General features: G+C 37.1%; 1 protein-coding gene across 1 annotated transcript in view; it reads right to left on the bottom strand.

Annotated features, from left to right (window-relative positions):
• TAFA1 (TAFA chemokine like family member 1) overlaps window positions 1–12,175 on the bottom strand; it is a 514,464-nt gene that overhangs the window by 912 nt on the left and 501,377 nt on the right. Inside the window, exon 3 of the mRNA XM_061129166.1 lies at window positions 4,782–4,906. Within this exon, the coding sequence (XP_060985149.1) occupies window positions 4,782–4,906 (125 nt within the window). The remainder of the gene's footprint in view (window positions 1–4,781; window positions 4,907–12,175) is intronic.

The following is a 12,175-nucleotide window of genomic DNA, read 5'->3' on the forward strand; positions in this document are numbered from 1 at the left end:
AGTCCATTTAAAGCTTTCAGGTTTAGGTAGGAATGGTAATACATGCTTGCATTCAAAAGTTGTTTGGGCCAGGGGCAGAATGTATAAGAAAACTTTACACATTTATTTTTTTTTACTCTTTCCATATAAATAACAGATCCTTTCAAACTTTGGTTTCCTATAGTCCAGTGGTGTTTATGACATTTGTTTTCACTGTCTTCTTTTCCACCAAGAGGAAGGAGAGCTGTTTCTGAAACTGACCTGGAATTGCCTTTTTAAAAAAAATTTGTAATGACCCTCCCTCTCCCCCATCCCACCTGACCTTAGGCCCTATCCTCCATAGAAGACCAGGGGCCATGTCATGACCATCATCACATTCCCAAGACTTTAACTTTATATAATAGAGGTTTAATACTATTTATTAGTTAAAGAAATGAATGAGTACACTTGGATCATTGTGGCAATTTTGATAGCATAGTTTATTCTCTAAGAAGATAGTTTATTCTTCCTTCCTGCAGTCTCTAAATACCACTCCCACTCCAACCTCCCCTCTTTCCCCATCATCTCTCTCTCTCTCTCAAAGGCATTTTTTGCAAAACGAATGGACTAAAGATCAAGACTGTAAAGACTCTCAGAACCTTTCACGCCTGGTGGAATTTTGAGTGAAGAAGCTGGAATATGTCAAAGCTGGTATTTTACTCCTCAGTAATATATATATAAAAAAAAAAAACAACACTGGGGTGACTAGAATGGGTGGAGATATGCAAAGTCATTAGGAGGATAAGGCCAGGAGGCTGTGGACAAATGACTCTGGTGAATTGTGTTGGGTAAGTCACAGAGCATACCACATCTGAAAAGATGGCTATTGTGGTTAGGTGTGTAATCTGAGGGGTTAGGTTGCTAACTGAGGTCTGTAACTTTATCTTTTAGGGAATGAGACTCTACAGTGTACACTAACTGTTGATCTCCTCACTAATGTGAAAGACATTAACATACTGGGATGAAGGAAATCCAAAAAGTTGCTTGATATTTCCCCAGATATAAAACCAGATTACGTTCTGGTATTTTAATCTACTAATTTTCTTTCCTGAGTGATTTTGGATTTGTCCTCATTTTATTCCCTTCCTCTTCCTGTCCCCAAACAATCATTGTTCACTTTCTACACATAAGTTATTACAGCATTGTCAGACAACTTATTTCCTCAAAGGGGAAGTCTAGCTTTCTAAATTAAGTCATTATTCCTGAATATACAAGGTACTAGATTCATTCCTGAATACATGGAATATAGTTCTTCACCTTTCACTCTTACGCTTTTCCTCCATCAGTTTAAAGAAAAGAGATAAACCAATGGGCATCCACAACCATAGGAAAAAAATCTCTAGTCAATATTTAGGCAGGTTAGTCTTGCTACAAACTACCTACAAAGCAATGTAATAAAAAAACTGAAGCCATGATTAAGTAGGAACAGGGTTAAAATTTAGCCAACTTATGTTTTTCATATATCAGTCCAAAGAAAAGGGATAAACTAATGGATATCTAAAACCATAGGAGGAAAATCTCTAGTCAATATTTAGGTAGTTTAGTCTTGCTCCAATTCCTAACAAAGCAATTTAATAAAACAACTGAAGCTATGATCAAGCAGGACCAGTGTTAAAGTTTAGCCAAGAAGCTTCACCCAGATGCACCAAGCTTCTTCTCAGAAGGCATCTGTTTTACTGTACCCATGCCATGTTTTTGGAACACCTCTCAAGTGTGATTACTTTCTCTCTATAATGTGACATTCAGGAAGTTTCCTCTTTCCATATGATTTATTCTGCCAAGTCTCCTGAAAGGGAAGCCTCTGCTTGATTCTACTCATCTTCTCTCCTCCCTTCTGAATTTTATTGTCACCCAGATCCAATTTCCCCAAGATTTTCCTTCAGACTGTGGCCTGTTACCCTGGCTAGTCTATATTCTGTGGTGTCTGGTGGTTTAAATGAAACACTGAATTTCTACTCTCCACCTTCCTTAAAAAATGAGCATCCTAAAAATTTAAATTAGAGCACACTTTAAACCATCTTTTGTTTATCTACATTTGAAAAAATGCTGAGAATTTTGGCTTAGGATGATTAGTTGGGAAGTAACTCAGATAATAGGGAGTTTATATGAAAAAAAAAAAAAAGTAGGGAGAAAGACTGAAGTCCCAGGAATCTTTCCTGCAAATTTCTTTACACTGAAGTTCCTTTTAAAAAAATAACAGTTTGCAGGAAATTCACAGTTGCCATTAGCAATCTGAGTATGTTTCTTCACTTTTCTGCTTTTGTTTTTTCTTAAAGAACTCTTTGAAGCAATCTTACCCATAGAACAAAAAGAGGTGATTTTCTTTATTCTTCCTTTCTCTTTAATAAGGTCTTGAATTTTTTACCCTAAAGATTACTTCTTAAAGAACAATGAAAACATATGATTCCTAATTAAAATACATCTGTGACTTAAACTTTTAAAAGTTAAATTGCTAGGGTCAACATTTGAAGTGTGTAGGCATATTTATACTCTGATGGGGAAAAACACACAAGGCATACTAGAAAAATTCATACAAAACCTATTTTTTAGAGCATATGATCTAAGGACTGGTGTAAGCCATTTATTTGGGATGGAGTGCCTATGTATATCACCTGGACTTAACTTGTGGCTTTTGTGTTTAAAAGTGTTCATTTAATCATGAATTTCTTTGTAAAGAAGGGGGAAGAAAATATGTCAATTGCAGTGTTTGGGTTTTTGTAAGGTCTGAAACATTCACCTTTTTCTACTATCTTCTTTTTCTTTCTCTAAAGAGAGACTTGAGAATTCTTACTTGACTGACATGCCACACATATGGCTATAGAGGACTCTCTTATTTCCTTGCCTGAAACAGATGCACACATCAGAAACAGGTACATCTTCTGCTTTGTGCCTGTAAGGGTGATTTATTTCTCTTATACTGTTCAGCTATTAGGATTGCGTTCAGCCCACCTAGTGTTGTAGTGAACACGTGTGTACTTGGCTCTATGACCATGATCAGATTCCACACCATACTTTGGTGATTCGGAAGAATGTCTAGGATGTATTACTGCAAGCATGATGGTTTTACAATATACTCTACAAAAGCCAAATAAAAGAAAGTGATATGTGGGTCACAAATAAGCAGAATTAACAATTTCTCTGTTTTGTTTTATTTTCTGTCAGCCAAAGAGGCTTCTCATTGTTACTCTTGGAATTTTACATATCTAAATTCTGAAATATTTTGACTCACGTTATTGCTTTTTAAGGAGTTTTAAGTCTGAAGGTACTATGAGAACAAGTATTACCATCAATAAAGGGTGATTGCTTATCACTTGGAGTAGGGCATGGAGATTTGGCAAAGAGTATGTCAGCAACATGTTCAAAACAACGGCTACTGACTGGCTAAAATTCAGAGTAGCTTAAAACTAACTTGCGAGGGTATCTTCAAATTATCTGGCAAAATCATCTTCATGAAAAATGTAACCAAAGGGAAACCAAAAATCCATACTCTAGACCAGCTAATTAAGATGACTTCTGGGGTAAGTAGCACAAACTAGGTTCAGTTTTAAACACTCTCTTCTGTAGGTGTGTCATTGAAATGAAATACAGTAGTCTGGGTTGAGCTTCTTGGCACCTTCAATTTGTAGCTTAACAGGCTAGGATGGTTTTGACAAGCCTTCTGGCTGCAAGCCAGGGAGGTGGAGCCATTTACTGGCTAACGTGGTCAGGACAGGCAACTAAACTGGAAAAACAAGAGTCTTCACTTATAAAAAGTTTCATAAAGTGTTATGTTTTCTGCATCACAAAAATGCAAGAACCAATTTTATTTTTTGAAAGGAAAATTCTGAGAAGAAAGACCAGGTTAAGACTCATGATTTAGGGGCTGGAATCAGATATGCCCTTGGAAATTCGGATCGCTCTTTTGGAAACTTACAAGTTCAACATGCTGGAATTTTAACTAGTGGAGCTTGCTTTAAAAAGTACCCAATATTTGCAACATACACACATAAAACAGTGCTGATATTCTCACGGTACATGTACATATCACCATACTGACTGTTAAAATACTAGTAGACTTTTGTATAGTGAATAGTTACTGTCTTACTTACCCTAAAGGACCCCCCTCGATACTCCCATTAGAACTTTCAAACTTTCCTATGAACTAGTAACTACAGAGTCAACAACTGACCTAGACTGGCCTATCTAACCTGTTGCAGCCTCATGACACCAATTCTGATGGGCTGGGTAGCCTCATATACATCATTGCATATTTTGAAGCCAGTTCCTGCTTCAACCACACAAAGCAAAGAACAATTATTCACATCAGAGAAACCTTTCATTTCCCTAAAAGAGCATCAAAAATTCCTTTAAACAACCTTTAGAAAATGGCAGTACTTAAATGCAGAACTTTTTAGAAAACCATCTGGATGAATTAGGCAAGATCCTTATTTTATTGTCTATTCTGAGCACCATAGATGTCCAATGCATTATCCAAATATCCGCCTCACTGCCCCTCTTCCCTTTGGCGATGGCAGCCTAGCTTTGTTTATGAGTCCATAACAGGAACACTAAACTGCTCAGTATGGAGAAGTCAAGTTCCATCTCTAACTTCTCTTTGATGGATGGACACTGATCTGAATAATCAAAAATGGTTTCTGCTGGGGAAAAAGCTTCTTTCTCTCCTGTTCAAAGCTTCTCTGGGTGCTATTTATACAACACAAAGGCAAACAGTACAGTTTGTAACATGCATGAGACATTTGGAAAAAAAAAAGAAAACAACTTACTCTTGTGGTCTTGATTTTATTGCCTGTAGCACACATCCATCCAGAATTATCAGGGAGTGTCTTACACTCCTCTCCTTCTAGACAAGGCTCCATCTCACACCACCATTTCCCGATCACAATGGAGGCTGTGCAAAGAAAGGAAACAAGTCTGTTTGCAATTCATCGAACCTGGGCATGAGACTGTGTCCTTCTATAGATATTAATGTTCTGTGAGACGCATTAGGTCCTTTTCAACCTTTCATGATTGGCTAAGAACTCTATTAAGAAGAGTAAGATTTTAACTTAAAAGATCTTAAAATGCAAATATAATGATGCCATGTGGTTTCATCAAGCCATATTTTGTCCAGAATCTCCTTGTATGATGAAAATATGAAGAATAGGGACATTCACTTTTTAGAGAAACTTCTGTGTTAGTTTTGTAGATCAAGGACTTGGTACTTTTTTTCAGCGCAAGGGACAAAAGGGCTAAATGTTCTTCAGGATGACTGACTGAGCTGTTCTTTCTCAGAAAGGCCAGTTTATGCATACCCAGCATTAGGGTTTATCTCCCAGCGTAGGGCCTTTGAGAATTTCAAAGGCCTACTGAAAAAAAGAAAAAAATGAATTGATGGAAAGTACTAAAGAAAGCCTGAGAAATTAACACCAACAGTCATAATAAAGGAAACTATATGTTTACAGTCAAAAGTATACTTGATGTGAGCTTTCAATGTGTTTCCTTTCAATGTGTTTGAGATGGTATGAGTGGAAATTTTAAAACCTGAGCTTCTGATAAAACAGCTCTACTTTTTAGGGTGACACCGAGATGACCACATTAGGAAGCTGGCGATGAATTTAGTGGCTGAATTTATAGCACACTTTTTTGGATAATAAGATTTTATAAAACTAGAGACTGGATTCACTCAGTACAAATCAAGCAGCCCCAGAGTTTTAATATCTTGAGTGAAAATGATTTCTGCATAAGCATTGGTTATTTCTGAGGATCCTCAAGGCACTTAAAAAAAATTTATTTTTTAATCAAATTCACCTGGGCTTTTTCATGAAAAATCCTTAACATATCTGTGAGTGTTTCTTTTGTGATACTTTCCAAATGGCTGTCTTTACAATGAACTGGAACTCAAGGTCTTTATCTAAAAAAAAAAAAAAAAAAAAGTCGCTTTTCAGTCCCTCACATTCCCACGTTGTCTCTACCATGATGTTTTGTTTCAAAACAACAAAGAACCCACAGGACATCTTTTAACATCACGGGGCATTAGTGTTAAAATGAAATGGGGTTCATGGTATAGGGAAGCGGGAGCACATTAAAATTATCTATCCATCCAGCATACATTAGAGGGATCAGACTGCTACCTCAGAAGCAGAATGGCTTAAACATCCAGATATTTATCTGCATTTAAATTTCCCTCTTCCACACTTTCTTATTTCAGACTTCCCCTCCTTTAGAATTCAGTCTTCCTCAAACTTCCCTTTGAACAAAAATTATTCGCAGGATTATATATGCAAAATTATATCTGCTTTATTATATGGTCAATTTAAAGATTTCTTTCAAGGGTAACTTTGCCTACATTTGATATACACCTTACATGTGGACTAGACCAAATCACAGAAAACACAACTCCACTGGATAGAGCAAGCAGAGGAAGTAGAATCTTGCATATTATTCTATCCATATACAGCACAAGGTGATATTTTTGAAAAACTCGGACTAAAAACAGAAAACACAAATCCTCTACCGCAAGGCTCTCCAACCTCTGGACCATGGACCTGTTTCACCTTCAGATCAGCAGTGGCATTACATTGGAAATAAAGTGCACAAAGGGCTTCCCAGGTGGCTCAGACGGTAAAGAACCTGTCTGCAATGCAGGAGAATCAGGTTCAATCCCTGGGTTGGGAAGATCCCCTGGAGAAGGGAATGGCAACCCACTCCAGTATTCTTGTCTAGAGAATTCCATGGCCAGAGGAACCTGGCGGGTTACAGTCCATAGGGTTGCAAAGAGTCAGACACAGCTGTTAAACTAACATAAAGGACACAATAAATGTAATGATCTTGAATCATCCTGAAAGATTCCCCCCACATCCAGCCCGTGGAAAAACCATCTTCCACAAAATCAGCCCCAGGTGCCACAGTGGTTGGGGATCACTACTCTAGAGGGTCCAAAATGATTACGAACGCTTTGAATAATTTTCTTTTTAATAGTAGGGTTCAGCATCAGGATATGGAGTAGAAGAAGAATCTTGTTATGAATTAAGAGGCCTTGTGTGAATTAATAGATTGACAATACTAAATAGAGAAGCATATATTTTGGAAGCAAGAAAAACATATGTTGTGCTGAAGGGGAATAAAACCAGATGGCAAAGCTTTCAGGAATGTAAGATACAAGTCAGTGTTTGGCAGTGCTTCTTGAGAGCTTCCAAGTTGAGGCTCTCTTCTGGCTAGAGCTCGGTCACACACAAGCCAATGACACTTGCCATCCTTGTCCACTTAAAGCCCACCTAATATTCAGTATTGTGCCCTGCATCTCGACCATCAAGAACAGAGACCCTCTGATCTTTGCTCGGAGGGGAAACTGCCTTTCCCAAAGGTCTTAAATTTAGCATTTGTCCCCCTTCATTCACAGAGGCTCACAGATAATGAACAACTGCTGGTAAGGTCAGCCGTTAGTATCTTTGCCTCTTTCTAAAGGACCCTGTTCCTCTTCTTCAGGCTGCTTTCTGCCCTCTCACAGCTGACCTACTTTGTTGCAAGTTAACAAAGCAGCTTCTCCTCTTTCTCTCAAGCTTTAATATCTCCCGAATGAACACGTAGGCTGTAGGAAAAGGAATGCACCTCAAATCCTGAGTACCACTTTTAATTCAAGTTTATAAAGACCCACCGGCATGGAGGGAAAGAGAAAAAGCTTTTTAAGAATAAAAATGTCCCAGATCTGCCGATGGTCTCGAAAAATTAGTATTATAGTTGCCTCTCCTACATGGAGTTTGATGACTTGGTATTCCCTCTGGCTTATTAGAATCTAGTTCATTTTTCTAGGATCACTTTTCCTAAGATGCTATTAGACCTGTGTTGTTTCTGCTTTGTGTATTACACAGTCATTTTAATACCTATTATTTTATGGCCTAGGTCAAAATATAGTTTCTCAATCCCCCTTTTATAATGAACTCATATTTCCTGAAATATCTTTAAAAAAATTCACAAAGAAAGGATTTAAAAATTGCCTCCTCTTCTCCCAATGTGGAAGCTACAGAAAACCTTCTGAATATTGGACAAGGAATAAACAATTGGATTTAATAAAATGAGCTAATATTAATGCTAGTTAGTTGCTTTTAATAATTTTTCTTACAGAGATAAGTGTAATACTAAAACTGTAAATGTAAATAATTCTAAGATAACTTGCATTATAATGGTCAGTTCAATAAAACAAATGATAACTGACATTTCTGAATGCTTCTTGTGTGTCTCTATGTTAGATACTTATAAATGTATTATTTCAGTCTTCAAAGCAATCCTATGAAGTAGATATCATGAGACTGTTTGTTTTTTAGATAAAAAAAAAATAAAGCCCAGAAAGGTTAAGTAACTTCCCCAAGCTTATATAGGTAGAGAAGTTCAGAAATTTACACAAGAATTCAGGCCTGCTTGACCACAAAACCCATGTTTTCCACCATGATAGTGTTAACTCATTTTAGTTGTGAGTTTAAAAACCATAGTTCTCCAAGAAAAACATGTATTGATTTATGAGTGGATGAATGAATTCTCTCTGCTCTATTATTATTGAAAATAAGTTTTGTATCAACATGAACACTTGCAGAAAACAAAAACATTCAGTTTTTTGTAAAATTAACTTAAAAAATAATTTGGGAAGGGACAGTTGATCACACTTGTTTCTTCCTAGTCTCAGCTACATATTGCTTCATTTCATTTGTCATAGCATTTTAAGAGAAATTCCCACTAGTGAACACTTTTTGAATCCATAAGAAACTTATGAGGTAGATGTCTAACTGCTCTAAGAACTTTTCTCTCTTAGAAGAACTGAGTTAATTAAATATCAGCTGCAAAACCCAACTCTCTCTTATCTGTGGTGATTATGAAAAAGAATCTTAAAAGTCCCTTTTAACCCTGGGATTCTGAGATTCTATGAATGCGTCATATTCAGGAAAATATCTGATCTTCAACTTTTTCAAGAATGTTCATCTTTTCTTGAGACATCCTTAAAATCACTAAGGCCACTTTAATCATGAGTCTTGATTTCACCCTTACACCAGGTCCTATTGCTATCAAGCAGAAGAGAGACCATAAAAGGAGAGTGAATCCATTTTTTCGTGATAAATTGTAAATGGAGCAGAAATCCCATTTTTTAAAATTTTTTGGGTTGTTGTTCACTGTGAGGAATTTTCCCATGAAAATAGAATGGAATATAATAAGCAACGGGCTTAATATATATTAAAAAAAATACTAAGAATTGTCCTTTTAAAAAATCATTTCAGTAGATAATGTTTGAGTTGTGGTTCAGCAAATGTTTATTGGGTCCTTTGCATGGTCAAAGCTCCCTGATTTGCTGAGAGTGATAAAATAATGAACATGACATAGTCCCTACCTTGAGAGCCTACAGCTTAGCTCAGGGTTTCTCAGTATGAACACTGTTGGCATTTTAGCATGAATTATGGTAAAGAGAAATAAATGAATAAAAAGTGCTCCTCCAGTAGTAAATATAATAATGTCCTAGAACAGCAGACTCATGATTGGGAGTAGTAGGAAAATAGAAACTCTTAGTAAGATTGTAGAAGTTTCTTAAAGCGAGGAGCCTGAGCTTAAAAAAAAAATTGTTTTGTCATTAACTTATTTTTTAAGGAAAGGTAAGTCATTGAAGATTCTTGATTTTCCAAGCAAAGGGAGGACCTATTTATAGGGGTGATTGGGGGAAGATGAATTTGGCAGTGATATGCAAGATGCAAGAAGGAAGAAGCAAGCACCTGAAATACCAGGAAAGCACCGCTGCCTTCAGACAGAGAAGCGACAGGTCTTGACTTTTGGATGCCTTCTCTAGAATTATAAAGCACGGTAGAGCAGAAAGTGATGTTAGGAACTTCTGGGGGAAACACAGTTGCCAGTATCTCAACCAGGTTAATTGTAATCCTAACCACACTGGACACTAATTATTAACTTATTAGCTCATGTGTCAGGGGCTTCCCTGGTGGCACAAGGGAAAAGAATTTGCCTGCCAAACAGAAGACCTGGGTTCGATTCCTAGGTTGGGAAGATCCCTTGGAGAAAGAAATGGCAACCCACTCCAGTCTTCTTGCCTGGGAAATCCCATGGACAGAGGGCAGGCTACAGTCCATGGGGTTGCAAAGAGTAGGGCATGACTTAGCAACTCAACTTCGACAGCAAACAGCTCATATGCCTGCATACTCCCTCTATTCACTAGGTAGTGAATTCCTTGAGGGCACAGATCATATTACATTCATCTTTGAATGGCATACAGTAGCTTAAGACAGGTTCATTCACTCATAAATGAATGAATAAAACAATGAAACAAAAAAGAGAAAGAGAAAATAGTGACTATTTCAAAGGATTGTGAGAATCACATGAGAAATTCATCCCAAGCACTTAATATTGTCTAGCACTCAGCAAATGTTTAATAAATATTAGCTATTATTATCATCATCAGCAGCATTTTAGTACTCAAAAGAATAAAATCATTCCCAAAGAGAAAAGGCAATTCTTCACAAAGTTAGCAACTACACCATTGTTCTTCAATATTATGCCAAACTCTCAACTCGCTTCTATGACTTCTGAGAGTTTGAGCATAAATTAAATGATTGAACATATGATTGCATTCATGTTCCCAGAAGTAGGTTATAAGTACATCAATCAAGACAAATTTCCAGGCTCATTTTTGTGCAACCTGTCATGCAATTTAAAGCAATGGTTGGGACTCCATTAGAAGAAAGGGACAGCTCTCCAGCCTCCATTTTTGCACTGGTTGTTGGAACAGCTGTTATGAGGCTCTTCTTCAAAAGACCTGCAGTGACTCCCTGTGTGTGATTGTCTTTATCAAAGGAAACAGAAAATTAAAGGCCCTGAATAACATTGTCTATAGACATTCTGAGCTCCCTCTTTCCTGTAAGCTCATGTTTAAGAACTGGATCCAGTTTGGAGGGATTAGGGAATGGTTAAGACTTTAAACTCTCGGGTATGTGATAGAGGGACCCAGGTTGGAACCTTAACTCCATCACTTATTGTTAGAATGGCTTCTGAAAGTTCTTTGGTTCAAGATTCAGGTTCCTGAGTTATAAATGGAGTTAATAAAAATCACCACTGGTAATTGTGAATTTTAGATGAAATAAGATACTTAGCATAGTATCTAATAAGCTTTATGCTCAACACAGGGAAAACTATTACTATTATTTATCCATGTGTCCTCTAGCCAGCTATGTATGCATTCATGCAATTATCTTTACAGAGAGTGAGTGTCTTTTTTAATGGAAGTTTATCCCAGTTTTCGGATGCATATATTTGTTTTTTTTTTACTGTACTGATTAGACTGTACTTCTTTATAGGATCTACGTTTCAGAGAAATACACAGAATTAATAGCTGATGATAGGATTGATAAGCATTACTTCTCTTCTACTAATTCTATTCTAGTGCTTTTCAAACTGAGGCAGTTTTATCCTGGTGAGGGTAGAGGTGAGGATGTGGATTGTGAAATGGGCCATACTTAAAGCCACAAGATAAATGTGGTACAGTCTCCTTGAGTAATAGTTTTCCTTGAAGGTATTTGAAGAAAAAAGTTATCTTTTATTCATTTGAAAGCTATTCATTAAGCATTGTGCTGGACACGAAAGAGACATGGATCCTACCCCAAAGTGGCACACAATCTCTTGTGGGAAATAAACACCGTATGTAATGATGGGGTGACATGTGTTTACAAATTGTGATATGTAGAAAAATATGACGTGCTTTAAGGGAAACTAAATGGATCTGATTTAGAGTGTCAGCATGATGGCAGGAAAGAAGTCCTCACCGAGGAGGTAATCTAACCACCAAGTAATCACCAACGTATCTTCATACTGAAGCAAATAAATACATTTCTTAAGCGGTAAAAGGTTAACTTTACCTAAATTTTTTAAGATAAAGCACAAAGAAGTATTTTACTTGTCATGGGCTGTCTTATCAGGATGCAGGGGTACCATCCCCACTGCTTTAGGAAAAACAAACAAACAAACAAACTGTCTGCTTGGTAAGAGAATTCTTAGACCCTTTGCCAGTTTAAGGGAGCACTCCTAATTCCTGCCAGCAGTGATATCCCTCCTTGCGGTCTGGACACCAGGACTGGAGTCTCTGGCTTATTTAGTGCTTTTATACATGACAACTCTATTCACGCATCCACTTATAATT

Source organism: Dama dama, chromosome 24 (genome assembly GCF_033118175.1).
Source record: "Dama dama isolate Ldn47 chromosome 24, ASM3311817v1, whole genome shotgun sequence".
Lineage (NCBI taxonomy): Eukaryota > Metazoa > Chordata > Mammalia > Artiodactyla > Cervidae > Dama > Dama dama.